Below are 17,342 nucleotides of genomic sequence, written 5' to 3' on the forward strand. Positions count from 1 at the left end.
ACAAGAGAAACACTAATAGGACAAGCAGTGAGTGGAATCTCCTGAGAGCAGTAGCCCCTGGGTGCAGGTGTTGATGAAAGCAGACAGCACGTTGTGCCCCAGGCTTCCTAGGCTTTACAGGATTTCTTTATTGCCCCTCTGCATTGTATTCCCAAACAGCAGCCGGTGGTGGGGTTTTTTCCTTCCTGCTTGAGATACACTGACATATATATGGTGTAAGTTTAAGGTGCACAGTGTGGTGATTTGACACACATGTATTGTAAAGTGTTTACCACAATAAGGTTTGTTAACACATCCTTCACCTCACACAGTTACCATCTTGTTGTTGCTATCCTTATGGTGAGAACATTTAAAATCTACTCTCCGTAGCAACTTCAAGTTTACAGTACGGTGTTGGTAACTATAGTCACCCTTTTGTACATTAAACCCATATCGTGACACTTCTCTGATGACTCAGCTTCCCTTCTGATGCTTATAAAGCTCTGTAGGGCCACATGATCTGCACTTCCTCCACCCTACCTCCTTCTCTCTACTCACTTTCTGATTCTGCTGCAGCCAGGCTGATCTCCTTGCTGTTCCCTGAAAATGCCTGGCACTTAGAGGCTGGGGGGCCAAGGGGGCAGGGACTTCATACTCCTGGAGTTTCATCTTCCTGGAACATTTTCCTCCAGAGGCCTGCCTGGAAACCCCTATTTTGAATTGTACTCTCCCCACTTCTGGCAGTTCCTATTCCCTTTCACTGCATCATTTTTTTCCTTAGTACTTTTTACCATCTCACATATTTACTTACTGGTTTATATTCCCCCAAATAGAATGTTGGCTCCACCAGGACAAGAAATTCTGTCTTTTTTTTTCTCACCACTGTACTCCTAGTATTAGAATAGTGCTGGCATGTATCGGGTGCACAAAAAAGTTTTTTTAAAACGCATTAATGTAATAGAAAGAATAGAAAAATGAGAATGGCATTCTAGTGAAGGAAGACAGAATGAGCAGAGGCACGTAACGAGAAATAGGAGTAAGTGTGGTACGCTGGGGGAGGTAGAAGAGGTGAGCCTAACTGTAACAGATGGTTTCTTCTTTGAGGACAGTTAAAAATAAAGTTAGGTCAATAAGGTGGTACCTGAGAGGCCAGCAGGCATCAGCAACCAGGCAAAGGAGTGTGGGTTTGATGTCAACATAAACAGTAGAGTTATTCCAGATTCCTAAGAGGAATGATTTAATAAATGGTGTTTTAGTGATATCAGTTGGGAATTGGTCTGGAAGACAGATTGAGAAGGAGAGATACCGATGCAAGGAAACCAACGAGGTTATTGCAACGATGCAAACAAGAGGCCCCGGGAGAGGGCGGTGGTGGAGAGGAAAGGGGTGATGAGGACAGGTCAGATCTGTGGGGAAGCCAACAGCAGAAAAATCAAGAGGACTTGGTAACTGGACTAAATGCAGAATAAAGGAAAGTAGAGATGAAAGTAACACAAAAGTTTCAAGACTGGGACAAGTGAGGATATTAGAACAGGAGCCAGCTGGATGATTCTAGGTGCTGCAGATGTTGCTAAGTAAAAGCCTTCTCTGTCTCCTCTAATCCTTCACCTCTTTCTCATTCCCCGAGGAAACCGTGCTGGAAACTAAATGTCTTTCACTGTTGTCTTTAAAATCAGCTTGTGTGGATTTAACGCTGTATCTATTGATAACGTGTGTCTGGTTTGATGGACCAGAAGTGAGAAATCGTTGCTACATGAAATTAAAATGCTTCATGTAATTCTTGCCAGTAAAATATAAAATTGTCTTTCATTCAAATTTCCCTTCTCTTCTTTATCTTCAGCAGTGATTTTTAAATTCTTATTTCCTTTTTACTGTATTGTAACATAAATAATCATAAACTATTTCCTAATCTCCACATATTCTATGTTATTTAAATAAACTCATGTTCTTCTTTCCATATAGAATCTATACCTCAAACTTATAATTTCAGGACACCCCAAAACAGAACAAAAATATAGATTTCACCTTTTATGTTTCCTTCTGCTTCAGATTTGGTGTGAAGAAGAAACCAATTTACATTAATGTCATAAGGGATCCTATCGAGAGGCTAGTATCTTACTATTACTTTCTGAGATTTGGAGATGATTATAGACCAGGGTTAAGAAGACGAAAACAAGGAGACAAAAAGGTAATATTTTAGTTTTAAGATGTTTATAAAGATAATTGTTTATCAACTGCAGTGAACAGTGTGCTTTTAAAATTTTTTTGCTAATTCTAAATGTACTACTTACTGTGGAAATTTTGAAAAGAACCCAAAAGTATAAAGAAACAAAAGTAAAACTTATAGTTGATATTTTGATGTACGCATAATTTTTTGTCATTTAAAAAAGATATTTTACTTTAGTTCCAGGGCTGAATGTTTCTCTTACTATAGTCCTAACGATTTTCTGTGAGACCATTGTAATTACTCATTTATATGAGGTTTTGTGTAAGTACTTTGGTTCTTTTAGTCTCCATGGTGGCAGTTTATATTGAATTGTGATCATCGGTTTAGGAACACTTTTTTGCTAAAGCAGCTGTTTTTTTTTTTTCAGACAAGATGAGAATAGTAACAGTTCTTACTTACCAGCAGGTTCAAATTTGGGTTGTCTTCTATTTAAGTGCATCCTCTAGAGTAGCACCAGTGTTGTTTTTCTGAGATACCAAACTGATTTGTCACTTTTCTGGTGGGACACCTTTACTGGGACCCCACTGCTCACAAGTTTGCCCAAGGCACAAGAGACACAGTCTGACGCAAGCTGAGACTTAACTTCTCCTGCCTTATTTTCCCTCAGGTGCCCAGTGCTTCAGCCACGTGAAGTGTTCCTTTCTCCAAACTTAACTATTGCCTCACACTTCTGGCACGTGTGTTGTTCCCCATATTTAGAATGTCTCTCCTTCACTCTGGAAAACTGTCCACTTTGTAGGTCTAGCTCAAATGTTAGCTCTTCGATGAAGTCTTTTCTAGTGCCCCATAGACAGTTAGTCATGTCGCTTTTAAAGCTCCCAGAGCGCTCCATCCAAACCCCTTTTTTTAAGCATTTATTTGTAGTAATTGAGTTATTTGTTTCCATATATGTCTTCTCCAAAAGGTTGTGAACTTCCTGAAGCAGGGGCTATATTTCATTCTTCTTGTTTCCCTAGTGTTTAGCACAGTTGCCTAATTCATCTGTTAAGTGCTTAGCAAATGAGTTGAATGAGTGAATTCTGCACCGTTTGAGCCTAAAGTGTTGTGTAATCATGATGCTAGATACCTGATATAATAATAAACATCTGACAATTTCTCACTTAAGTTACATGTGCCTTCTCTGTCACATGAGGAGGTGATTTTTTTGTTGTTTTATTTACTTTTTTCTCTTTTCTAGAAATTGCTATTTCTTTCCTTAGTCTCAAAGCTTTAGGCCGAAGGTACTGATCCAAACACAGATAACTGACCAGACCTTTTTTTTTTTCCAAGTGTTCACTGATCTCTTAGTATTAATCTTCTAAAATATATATATATACTTAGGATATTATGGTGATTCTACAACATTTTATAAAATCTAATAATAAAACTCTTTTGTGACCTAGTACTTCAGAATTTGCTGATAGTTATTTCTAAATTCACTCCAACACTTCTTCCTCCTTTCCTCTCTCCCTTCCTTCCTTCCCTTCCTTTCTTCCTTTCTTCCTTTCTTCCTTTTTTTTTTTTAATTTTAGCCCTTATATTTACACTGTTTTTACTCAGTAAATATTAATATCCACCTCCCATGTTGACCAAAAGAATATTAATGTGGATAAGGAAAAGATTTGCAGTCACATCGGTTCCTACATACACCATCTGTCACTGTCAGCCCTGGATACCATGGTTTAGTGGTTGCTGCCCTATGTAGTTTGGGGAATTAGGTAATAATAATACTTAATATAACACTAATAGTTCACATCTGTTGAGTGCTTATTGTGTATCAAGTACTGTTTTAAGTTATATATGTATATATGTATTTACTTTTCCAGGTAGCCTGTGCAATGGTTCTATAGGGTAGCTGCTGTTCTTGTCTCTATTTTACAGATAAGGAAACTGAGGCACAGAAAGGTTAAGTACCTTGTCCAGTGTTATACTACCAGTAAGTGGTAGAGCTGGAATTTATACACAAGTACTCTAATTCCAGAGCTCACCGTCTTAAGCCCTCTATTCCCTTTAAAAAGGAGGGAGGGAATGCAACATGCTACCCAACATTTGTATATGAGAGATGTTCCCAAATTACATTTTCAGTACCCACAGAAAAATTCAGGCAGATATTTTAACATTATTTTCCTTTCATATTTGAAAGATTTAAGTAGATATGCTCTCCAAGCCTGGAGACTTAACCATTCTTCACCCGAATAATGATAGCGCTTGGTTTGTTTTTGGTTTTGTCTTTTTATATCATTATAAAATACATATTACTACGCCCGTTTATTTAGATATAGTATTAGTAACATCAGAAAAATACTTTTGTATTACCTTAATTCTCATGAAGACAGGGCCATCTACAAATGCTTTATTAAAGTGAACAATTATTTTGCTTTATGATAGGCAAAATGGACCCTTTGGTCTTGAAACGTGTTGAAACATACACATTTTTAATAATTTGGCTTGTTTCTCATGACACAAGTGTTGGCAACATTCTGGGACCTAATTAGTTAAATAATATTGTTTTATTGCAAATAACTTCATACCTTTAACTAGGAAGGGCTTTCATTCATTAATAAACTCATATCTATAGAGTTGATAACTGCATGGCATATAACATTTTTTTTAAATGGCAGGGTATTTGAAGATAAGGGTGATTAAAATGTGGCTATGATGACGTAGGAAATACCTGGCAAAGGTTGGAAATACCTTGCATTGGCTTCATTTCCATTGAAATTATATATTAAATAAATGGTGATTCTATGACATTTTATAAAATCTAATAACACTTTTATGACCTAGTACTTCACAATTTGTTGATAGTTACTTCTAAATTCACTCCAACACTTCTTCCTCCTTTCCTTTAAATGTATATTGTTTACACATCAGGTGATACTTGGAAGCCTATTAGATAATATCCAGTTCAGCACTCATGGCAACTATTGTGTTTTAAACTGCAGTAACTCATAATCTAAACTGCTTCCTCCTTACACTGTCAAACAGTAATTTCAAACACATTTCAGGCATATGTATACCTATGATAGCTTTCAGTTGATCTTGTAAGGAACAAAAGATTGGGAGATTTCAAATACTCTGTTCTTTATATTTGTAACTGGAGGTTTATTTAGTATAATCTTTGCCCAGAACCTAGAAAATAGGGATATTAAATAATACAGAGGTCAGCATTAAAGAACTATATAGAGAAATCAGTGATTCTCAAACTTTATAGTCTTAGAACTCCATTTACTCTTAAGTTATGGAGGACCGACCCCCAAAGAGCTTTTGTTTGTGTGATATATTTTTTTTTTTTTAAAGATTTTATTTATTTGAGAGAGAGAGAATGAGAGAGAGAGAACACCTGAGAGGGGATAGGGTCAGAGGATGAAGCAGACTCCCTGCCGAGCAGGAAGCCTGATGTGGGACTCGATCCCGGGACTCCAGGATCATGACCTGAGCCGAAGGCAGTCGCTTAACCAACTGAGCCACCCAGGCGCCCTGTTTGTGTGATATTTATCAATATCAATAAATATACCAATTTACAGGGAAATTTTAAAAATATTAATTTAAAAATAACAGGAAACCCATCATATGGTAACATAAATAATATATTTTAATGCAAATAACCATTTTTTAATGCAGATAACCAAAAAGTATAAAGAGATGTGTTTTACATTTTTGCAATTGTTTTAAATATCTGGCTTAATATAGAGAGTTGGATTTTCATATCTGCTATTGAATCCATCTGTTGAATATGTTCTTTTGGTTGAGGTGTATAAAGAAAATCAGGTTTACACAGATATGTAATTGGAAAAGGGAGGATTTTAAGAGCCTTTGAGAAGATTGTGGATGTTCTTCTTTAATATTGCACTAAAACTTGGCAAGTAGTAGTTTCTTAAAGTTGTTGAAGTATGGAATCTGAAACAACAGCAGTGAACTTTTTATGCTCTGCTATATTAAAATCCATTGATGATATATTTTACACTTTGAATGGATTTTTTAACTGAGCATAATTGTATAACCTCATGCATTGGTCATTGGAAACATATTCATACACTAAGTTATGTGCACCGTCCAAATGTTGACATATTTTATTATACAGTATCAGAAATTCACATTCATCAATATCACCACTGATCTCATCAGAGAAGTCTTTTAAGTATTGGGAAACTGTCAAACTTAAGGTGGCAGATTGGGTTTTCCAAAATTTTATTTTTTCCTTGAAAGCTTAACTTTTGTCACCGGCTGCCACAGGATTTCTCAGCCTCAACACTGTTCTTGTTTTGGGCCAGAGAACTCCTTGTCATGAGGGGCTTTCTATACACATAAGATGTTAACCAGTATCTCTGACCCCTAACTAGTAGCACCCCCCACACCCCCCAATTGTGAGAACCAAAAATGTCTGTAGACATTGCCAAGTGTCACCTGCTGGATCAAAACAGCTCCCTTTGGGAACCACTGGGCTACTAACACTGTCACTGTTTTCTGCCAAGAGGCAGGTACACTTTGTTCATTTTGAGAAAATATCAACCGAATACCCAAGTTTGAATAACCATAGCTTGTCTCTCAGTCCTCCTTTCAGTGTAGGGCTTCTTACGACTTCTAAGTAATATTAACTGCGCCTATAATTCTCATCACTCGCATTTTCTAAAATTATAAATAAGTATTTTGGCTTTGAACTGCCCTGTAGATTATTAAAAATTTTTTATTAACTATTGTTAGTGGAACACCAAGGGGGAGGGGTCATATATCTAGAAAGAGTAAATAGTTACATGCTCTAAATAACAATCTAAAAGAGAATCAGTTTATGTTTGTTAAGAAGTACTCATTGGTCCCAGGGATTATAATTCCTACCCCAATTTGTATTCTTTTTATTTCTTACTCTAAATTAACTAGACTTATTGACAGCTCTAAGTATTATAGTGAATTTAAAGTATTCTACCTAAAAATATGTATTAATTTATACAAGGGAGTAATGAGGTTAGAAGAAATTCATACTTAGTGCTACCTGATTCTGTCATTAACTTAAAAAATACTGCCTCCATATTTCTTAGCAATTCACAATCCCCTGACACTGGTGAATTTTACAATTCTGTCTCACAAAGGCATGTGAAAAAATTATTGTTTGCATAGGTAGTATTTTATATGTAAAAAGCATCACAGGAAAACAGTATAATTCTTTACAGCTCATATTTATTTGAAAGCTTCATATAGACCAGTATTCTCTCAGTAAAAAGTGCACAACCCAGAATCAGCCTTGACTTGTCTTCTTCCCAGGTTTCTGATGGGACTGTAGGTGTTTCCTTTCATCAAAAGAGAGAAAACAGAAGAGTTATCATGGAGTTGAAGAAAGATGTTGAGTTCAGATTGGATATTATTTTTTAATCATGTATAAGTAAGTGGAGGTATCCACTAGAAATTATATTTGTATCTCAAGAAATAGGTCTGAACTAAATTACAGATTTGGGAGTCATCAGCATTAGGTGGGAGTTGAAACAAGGGATTGAATGAAATTGCACTTGGAAGACCTAGAATATAAAAAGAGGACCAAATGAAAAAGGAAGAAGAAAAAGAAGGGGAGCCAGTATGTAGCTCTGGGGCGTGCTAGCATTTAAGGAGTAGACAGAGAAAGAGAAGCATGGCAAGGAGCCTGAGGTCAGAGAATCAGAAGACAAACCCGATGAGTCTAAATAGATGGAAAATAATTTCAGCTGCAAAGGAGTTAGCGGGAATTGATTTAAAACTGTCCCTTAGATTTGTCACTGGGGAGGTCATTAGGGTTGTTTGAAAAAGTAATGTAAGTAGAATCCAAAGGGTCGAGGAGTAACTGAGAAATGAAGTTAAGACTCAGAGGAAAGACCACTCTTGAGATAGAGGTTTGGCTTTAGAACGAACAAAAAACATCAGGCAATGTTTCTTTAAGATGATAGACACTTGGGCATATTATATATCTAAAGAGAGCAGGGGTGATGGCTGATACAAGAGACTAGAGAAAAATTGATGGAGCAGGGTCTCAGAAGGGGGTGAGGATGGTATTCAAAGATAGGAGAAGGAAATACCTCTTTAAAGATGAGGGCAGCAGGGGGCTAGAGATGCAGATAAGCTTTTGTCTAAGCAGGAAATCCTGGGAGCTTACTCTTAGCTTCAGTTTTCTGTATAAAGTGTGAAGCAAGATCCTTTGCAGAAGAGGATTTGAATGTAAATATAATTGCCATCACTATGAAGCATCACACTTTGATTACTTTTTTTAAACTTCAGTTTTAGGAGTTAAATATCTAAACTAATAATCTAAATAATCTGAAGAACATTTTAATATTTCATGCTTTTTAAAAACATCTGTATCTTGCTCACAATGAATTGTTCTTTCTAAATACAGATGGTTTTTAAGTGAAAAAACTGTTCATAATTTTTTTTTAAGATTTTTTATTTATTTGACAGAGACACAGCGAGAGAGGGAACACAAGCAGGGGGAGTGGGAGAGGGAGAAGCAGGCTTCCCGCTGAGTGGGGAGCCCGCTGAGTGGGGAGCCCGATGTGGGGCTCGATCCCAGGACCCTGGGATCATGACCTGAGCCGAAGGCAGATGCTTAACCATCTGAGCCACCCAGGCGCCTCTAGAAGCCCAAATAATTTAAATAAGATTATTTTATTTTTTTAAGATTTTATTTATTTGAGAGAGAGAGAGAGAGCATGACCAGGGAGAAAGGGGAAGAAGGAGAGGGAGAGGGAGAAGTAGACTCTCCGCTGAGTGTGGAACGTGAGGGACACAGAGCTCTACATGGGGCTCCATCCCAGAACCCTGAGATCATGACCTGAACTGAAGTCAGAGGCTTAACCTGCCACACCAGGTGCCCCTTAATAAGATTATTTAATTTTATCATACTTAAAAGCCTAAAAGTGAGGGGTCTAGACTCTTAGAGCAACTTTGCTCCACACATTCAGGGACCTGGTTTCCTTCCATATTGTTATTCTGCTGTTCTTTAGGAGGTTGTCCTTATGTGCTTGTTGAATTTGGGTCACCACTACTTCTGCCTTCCAGCCTGTTGGAAAGGAAGGAAGTGGAGGGCAAGCAATTTCCTTTTAACCAAGTGACCCAGAACCTGCTCATATCACTTCTGCCTTTAGTCTGCTGACAAGAACTTGGTCACATGGCTATACCTAACTGCAAGAGAGGCTAAAACTCTATGACGAAGAATGGAAGAGTGAATTTTGGAGACTGCCAGAGTGGGCTAGCAGATTTAAAACTACTGGCCAGAAAAAGACTTGAAGATTATCTACATATTGTTTTATTTGAAATGCCAAAATACTTCAAGAGCACAGGAATTAGGAGTTGGCTAACTAGAGACTAATTTAATGCATGCTTATTCATTAATCAGTTTTTATTCTAGTAGTGGATATTTAAATTCCCCGAAGTTGAGTAACTCTATGGAAATTTTTAATATTGCAGCATTTTAGTATCCTAGTTTCTTATATTTAAGCAGAATCTTTTCAGTGTCTTGAATCTTACACACACAAAATGGTAGCAGAGATTGTGTGTTCACCCACAATCACCTTAATAATTTATTATAAATTATAAATAAAAATAATTTATTTATTTTCTATCAGGACTCTAATCAGGTAGAGGGGTAAAGAAGCAGAGCACTTCTTCTGAGCTTCAGAAGCACTACTATGATCTAGGATCTTTTTTAAATTGGATAGGCATGGAATCAGAAACCTTCTAATATATCATCACCCAGATCATTGAGCCAAAGATTTCTTGGAAATTGGAACATGGTAGAGTTAGATACATACATTGGTTGTTTTATTTTTATGAGCTACAGGTTGCCATAAATGATAATAAAACTACTTTTTAGAAAGTGACTTAGGCCAGCACATCTAAGTCATAAAATTCAGAAATAATGTTATGGCCACTGACATGGGGTTTATTGAGTCTTAAGAGTAAACTGAGGTGTTTTCACTTTACGTGTGTGTGTGTGTGTGTATACTTTATGTATGTAAATCTAGCTAGCTACAGAGAGATCCTAAGAGAATTTGAGAGAACTCTAAGGACTGTGAAAATGCTTCATGAAAAAATGTTCCTGCTCCTATCTTCATCTTCACTAGAACTGTGCCTTTAAAATTTATGTAAATCCGGGCGCCTGGGTGGCTCAGTTGGTTAAGCAACTGCCTTCGGCTCAGGTCATGATCCCCCGGAGTCCTGGGATCGAGTCCCACATCGGGCTCCCGACTCAGCGGGGAGCCTGCTTCTCCCTCTGACCCTCTCCCCTCTCATGCTCTTTCTCTGTCTCTCTCTCTTTCTCTCAAATAAATAAATAAAATCTTTAAAAAAAAAAAATTTATGTAAATCCCTGAAATGCAGTCTTTCCAGTTATTTCCACTACCAATTGTGCAGACAGTTTGAATGGCAATAGATTGTGTGCTTTGGAGGACACAAATGCATACTGCATGATCCCTCAAAGAAGTTTTCATTGTAGTTGAGAGAAAACATAATACACATTAAAAAAAAAAAAGTATATGAAGCAAGTTCTTCAGATAAAGATGTATATATAGATATACATACCTGGATCCTAAAAGCTGGCTATTACCAGGCAGTATACAATTAATTTATATGAGCCCAAAGAAAGTAAGAGTAACTTTGGGCCAGAATCATTGGAAAGGTAGTCTTCATGTAAACAAGATTGGTAGAAGGAAGGCACTTTTAGAGAAATCAGCAAAGGTATATAGATTTAAGGTCCATATCACATGCTTGAGAAATTACAAAACAGGCTAATCTGGTAAACATGGAAGTTACACATAGAGATAAGGCTAGACTAGCATTTCGAGGTCAGAATATGAAGCATTTTTTAAAGCCAGGATAAAAGTTTGGATTTTTTTGTTGTTGTTGAGACATTGGAAACCATTGAAGGTTTCTGAGTAGAGGATGTTAGAAGTGACTCCTTAGACTAATCTGGTAACTGTACAGAGCAGGTTGAAGGAATTGAAGGAAGGGAGGGAAGGGAGCCAGCCCATTAGAAAGTGATTGTAACAATGGAGACACTGCATGTGGGACCCTGATAGAAGCAAGATTGACAAAAGATGGATTGGAAAGACATTACCTCAGCGATGTTAGGTGAGGGAGAAGAAAGATTCGTAAATGTTCTGAGATCTTCAGTCTGAATTACATGGGCAATGTAATCCTTTTGCCAGAAGTATTGAGCATGAGGTAATATTGGAAATTCAAATGAACACGCACACTAGGTATTAGAAGATGAGAAGTGATGGATCTGGAGGTACAGATTTAGAAGTCTTTTGCCTAGAAATTATAAACGAAGCCAAGGAAGTAGAAAGTGTGAATAAGCTAAGGAAGGCAGTGGGCAAAGAGAAGATCATGGAGATGAATTTCCATACCTGGTGGAAGGACCAAAACATGCCTTCAAAGAAGATAATGATAGTACATTCAGAAAGGCACAGAGCACCAACAAAGCCAGAAAGGGGAGTGTCCAAAGAAATAGACAAGGATCTATTAGGGGCAGAGAGACCCAAGAGATTTTCAGAAAGGAGAGGTGGTCAAATGCTGTGAAGGTCAAGGAGAACAAGAACCAACAAAACACTGTATTTGACTTGGGGAGGTGGAGTGGGAGAGAGACAGGCACAGACGTAGACACATTCCCTTTATCAGATGCCTACAATGGACAGTCACTGTGGTGGATTCTCTTACATCCATGATTTTATTTCTTCCTCAAAGTAAGATCATGTCCTCCTTTTTTAGGTAAGGAAACAAACACAAAACTTAAGTTTTCTGGGTTCAGGATTCAAACCCAAGTCATAGACTTTTTGCTATATCATGGAGAAGATCATCTATAAAAGGAATGGGTAAATTCTGGGCTGTGTGTGGTCTGCTGTTGTCTTTTGAATGTTGCCAGAATAAAGAGAATCATTCCACTCTAGCTCCACCCAACACCAGGTGTAAGGATTTTTTGGCTCTATTCTCATAGATTTTTGGTTAAAGGGGCCCTTTGAGTTTATCTAATTGTATAGGTTAGAAACTGAGGTTTGGAGTACTTAAAGACTTACTTACAATAAGGTCAAACCTGGTTCCAGAAACCTAAGAGCCTTGACTCAGCTCTCGTGCTCTTTCTATTCTTTCACACTTTCTCTTCTCAGAAATAACAGGTAGCATTTGTAGATGTCTCACCACGACAACCAGAGCTCCCAAGTTTGTTCTCTGGGATCTCAGTATCATTTCAAACAGGTAGTGCCTACTGTTAAAATGCCTGTGACAGACAGTATTCAAGGAAGTGAAGCCGATTAATTTTAGATTTGTAACCTGTGAGTCTCTTTCCCTTTTAATTAATTCAGTCCGATGCCCTGGACAGGAGGGCACACAGGTCATCAGTATCTGCTTTGTACAATGAGTTTTTGTTTGTTTTATCGCGAAAAGGAGAGAAGACTTTTAAGTGTAGTCCTCCTTTATACTCTTTTCAAATGATTATTTCACATAAAGTATCTTTAGCCTTGTTTTTATTTAATTTCCTTTGTAAGGGGGCTAGAAAGTACAAATACACAAATTCAACATAAACCAGTACTTACTCTCAAGGACAAATTATTATCTGAGTGGGGGAGGGTATATTTCATCAGTTAAGAAAACAAAACAAACAAAAAAACCTATACACATCAGCATTAAACAAAGATGGGGAAAAAATCCTTTAACTTTCCCTAATATCTCAAGTGTGTTTTCGTAACCCACCTATCTCTTTAATTCACTAGCTCATCCCACCCGCTGCGGCCCATGTATTTAATAACTTCCCTGTTAAGGTGTTTGGTAGGTGAGACCTGCGTTTATGACTCATATGTGCTGCTTTGTGTCTCTTCCAGACCTTTGATGAATGTGTAGCCGAGGGCGGCTCAGACTGTGCTCCGGAGAAGCTCTGGCTTCAAATCCCATTCTTCTGTGGCCACAGCTCCGAATGCTGGTAGGGACATAAAGTTAGCTCAAGTTGACAATCTTCTTTATTATCTCTATAATCTGTTTTTCACAAGTGTGAACATAGTAGTCATGGGCTAGCTATAGGGAAATTAGTGAAAGACCAGGCTAAAAATAACATGTAATTAAGTAATACCTAGTTTTATAGTTACCTTTAAGTGCATTGAAGAGATTCTTCATACATCATATCCTTGCAATGTTTTCTCAGATGCTGGTTTTTAATTTGGGTTTTTTTTTCGTTTTTTTGTTTTTTATTTTATTTTATTATTTGAGAGAGTGCGAGCGAGAGTACAAACAGGGAAGGGGGCAGAGGCAGAGGGAGAAGCAGGCTTCCCGCTGAGCAGGGTTCCCGATGCGGGACTCGATCCCAGGACCCTGAGATCATGACCTGAGCCGAAGGCAGACGCTTAACCAAGTGAGCCACCCAGGCGCCCCGTAGTTTTTTGGTTTTGGTGTTAACATGTTTTGCTATATTCCAGCAAAGCTCTTAATTAGAGGCCAGGGATCATTTCATAAACCTCATTTTCTCCTAAGCTTATTGTTTTAGCCATTCAGTTTAGATCAAGAAAAGGCTTAGTGGGTAAATTATTCACCTGGGTTTACTGTTAACTGATTTTTTTACTTTGAGAGAAGTCAAGGTTATGGTTGCAGTTTAGTCTGCTAATAAATGTGGGGTGGAAAATAGATATTTTATCTTTAATAAAGAGTTTATTTCCTCAGAATGTGCGGAGTTTTCAGTTTTTAAAAAAAATGGTACATTTTCAAAAACTAATGATGTAATGTATGGTGATTAACATAACAATAAAATTTAAAAAATGGTACATTTTTATACATATTTATTTGTTCTAATTGCTTTAATAGGTAAAGTAGAAACAGGAACTCATTCAGAGTTAGTGTCTTCCTTAAAACCATGATGAGAAGTGCAAGGAATGCCTTAATTCTTTTTCTCATTATGTGAGACATGTTATTTGGATCACTGTGAACCTTTTTTTCTTTTTTTAAAGATTTTATTTTTTGACAGAGACCGCGAGAGAGGCAACATAAGCAGGGGGAGTGGGAGAGGGAGAAGCAGACTTCCCGCTGAGCAGGGAGCCCGATGTGGGACCTGATCCCAGGACCCTGGGATCATGACCTGAGCTGAAGGCAGATGTTTAACGACTGAGCCACCCAGGTGCCCCAGGATCACTGTGAACCTTAAGGGTCCTACTCAATAGATTATACCAAAGCATAATAACAGCATAAGAAGAACTGGAAACAAAGGAAGAACATCTTCTCAATTTTTAATCATATCCTTAGAATGGGGATTGGCAAATTACAACCTGGAGGCCAAATTTGGCCCATCACCTGTTTTTATAAATAAAGTTTTATTGGAACACAGCCATCTCCATTTATTATTGTCCATGACTGTTTTCATGCTTCAAGATCAAAGTTAAGTATTTGTAACCAAGAACATATGGCCTGCAAAGCCAAAGATATTTGCTCCCTGGCACTTTACAGAAAAAGTTTGCCAACCCCGCCTTAGAGCAATAAAAGGGTATTGCTCTTTTGGACTTTAGTGAGGAGATTTTAATTGAACTGCTTTAGTATATTTCATAGATTCGTTGAACTGGGAGGGACCTTCGAAATCAAGTAATTTACTTCCCCCCACCCCCACCGAAGACATTAATAAAAGGGCATTAAGGCTTTGGATGGACACGTGTTTATTTTCTCCATAATATGTAGTGTCAGAGGCATCAAAAATACTTAGCAGATTTCGCAGCCAGGTTTTTAATTCCTTTTCTTTGGTTTTAGGAATGTGGGAAGCAGGTGGGCTATGGATCAAGCCAAGTATAACCTAATTAATGAATACTTTCTGGTGGGAGTTACTGAAGAGCTTGAAGATTTTATCATGTTGCTGGAAGCGGCTTTGCCCCGGTTCTTCAGGGGCGCTACAGAACTCTACCGAACAGGTATATAAAGGATGGGTTTCTTTTTAAAGCTGTCCTTAGCTTTGTTTGTTTGCAACTTGAAAAATATGTGTGATTTGACATTTCTTGAGTAAAGCACAAGATATAACTCCAGAAAGGCAGGTATATTGCCTGTTTCTTCTTAGCATTTTCGGTACAAAACAGAGCCTGGCACACAGCTGGTGTTCGTTCAGTATTTTTTGAGCAAATAAACATGCATTAGATGATAATTAGAAGGCATTGTAGGAATAGTGGAAAGATACGATCTGCAGAACCAGCCTTCGTTAGAAATGTGTAATATTAACTAATGCCAGATACCAAACATTATGACCGTATTGCACCTGAGACCTGCCTAATGCTGTTTGGAGTAGGGGTGGGACGGTGAGACTGAGTCCTGGCCGTGATAATCAGCACGTGCTGATTACAATATACAATACAATATAGTGACTCTTCTAGAGTATGCATATACCCTAGCTTCTCACACGTAGAGAATGTAGGTTATGGTAAATTAGTATTAAGTTTGAAAATAGATATTTTATCATATTTAAAAAATAAACTAGTTAGAGCACCAAGCGTTTGAGATTAGAACAGCATGTAAGGCGATAGCCTACACTTTACTGAGTGGTGATCCTTACTTTTCTTATGTGACATCTCATTCAGTCTTTAACAGGTTCAGGATTTACATTATAAAGGAATAAATCACAGTTCTAGTATGATTAGGGCACTAGTTTCACCTGAATGATATTAATGCAAAACACTGTTACTGTCCTTCAAAGTGCCACATTAACTTAATCCATTTCTCCACGTAAAGAAGCATCGCTCTTTTGTGTGTTCTCAGAATTACTCACCTTTTCCTTTTTTCCTTCGTAAGTAGGAAAGAAATCTCATCTTAGGAAAACCACGGAGAAGAAACTCCCAACTAAACAAACCATTGCAAAACTGCAGCAGTCTGACATTTGGAAAATGGAGAATGAGTTCTATGAATTTGCTCTGGAGCAGTTCCAGTTCATCAGAGCCCACGCTGTACGGGAAAAAGACGGAGACCTCTACATCCTCGCACAAAACTTTTTCTATGAAAAGATTTACCCTAAATCGAACTGAGTACAAGGTGTGACTCTTAGGTTCTTGAACTAAAACTTTGACCCTGTCTTCACCTTCGTTCTCGGCCCCACAAGTCAGGTTGCTGATTGGTGTGTAAGACCGTGTGTATTGAGCCAAGTTAGGGAACAGTAACACCGAGGAGGTAGATGCTGGCTGGTAAGTTTCAGTGGCCTAAGAGGTTTCAGTTTCGGCCTTTTTTTCTTCTTCCTTTTTTTTTCTTTTTTTCTTTTTTCCTGGTTAAATTTTGGTGGGAGTTATAATCTCCTGCTTGGAAAAAGCCTACACATCACCTAAAATAAACACATAGCAGGTCTAATTGGAGGCTAAATACAATTTTAAACACAAGTTCTGATACTGTCTTTTTGATAAAGCATTTTTTTTCCAGCTAACCATGAGTGAAGATGAATCCATTTGCTACTTCCGCCCTCACCTGGAGGTTTGGGTTATACACCTCTACTGAATAGTGTTATTAACTGTTTGGCAGTGTGTGTTTTGTTTTTGTGAATCATGTCTCATGAAATTCATTGGAATGTTTGATCCTATTTGCTAAGAATGTTTCTGCTGTAGTTGGAATTGCCCACATTTATGTAGGTCGGTTTAATATTCTTTAAAAAAGAAAAACTGATCATTAGTGTTAAAAACCAATTTTAAAAGAGTCAAAGCAGTATTTCTCATTCCCGTCTCCCCAGTATCTAAGATTGGGGAGATACTTCAAAGAATGTTGACATTGTCAGGAGTTTTAATTAAGGCTGCCACACATTAATATCAAAAAAGTAAGTTTAGTATTTGTTCCTCCATGGGTTATTTGTAGAGCGGTATACTGACATATTGGTGATTCCATATTATAACTCCCATTAGTGAGCTGTGGTATGGGTAGGATTTTCCTACTTCTGTACTTTTACTTGTAGACTATTTTTACTAAGGTGCTTTATAATGTGTTTTAAAGCATTGCATTTACAAAAAAAGAAAGGAAATTGCTGTAAATATTGCATATTTTATGTATTTGGACCAAAAGGTTGTAAGTAATTACGTAAAAGTGGTTTTGCACCAGTTTTATTATTCAAGTAAAATCATCAGACCTACTGTTCTTGTAGTTCTCAATTAACTTTACTGTTAAACATCACTGAAATGAACTTCAGTAACCTTTCAATTTTGATACACAGAAC

General features: G+C 37.5%; 1 protein-coding gene across 2 annotated transcripts in view; it reads left to right on the forward strand.

Annotated features, from left to right (window-relative positions):
* The window catches only part of HS2ST1 (heparan sulfate 2-O-sulfotransferase 1), a 167,615-nt gene extending 150,689 nt beyond the window's left edge, over positions 1–16,926 (forward strand). Inside the window, exons 4-7 of one of the 2 annotated variants that reach the window (XM_021689977.1) lie at positions 2,029–2,167; positions 13,021–13,118; positions 14,921–15,078; positions 15,947–16,926. In XM_021689977.1, the coding sequence (XP_021545652.1) occupies positions 2,029–2,167; positions 13,021–13,118; positions 14,921–15,078; positions 15,947–16,176 (625 nt within the window). In that variant the 3' untranslated portion in view covers positions 16,177–16,926. The remainder of the gene's footprint in view (positions 1–2,028; positions 2,168–13,020; positions 13,119–14,920; positions 15,079–15,946) is intronic. The other variant, XM_021689978.1, reaches the window with a different exon arrangement.
* The last annotated feature ends 416 nt before the right edge of the window (positions 16,927–17,342 follow it).

This window comes from Neomonachus schauinslandi, chromosome 4 (assembly GCF_002201575.2).
Source record: "Neomonachus schauinslandi chromosome 4, ASM220157v2, whole genome shotgun sequence".
In the NCBI taxonomy this organism is placed as follows: Eukaryota; Metazoa; Chordata; class Mammalia; order Carnivora; family Phocidae; genus Neomonachus; species Neomonachus schauinslandi.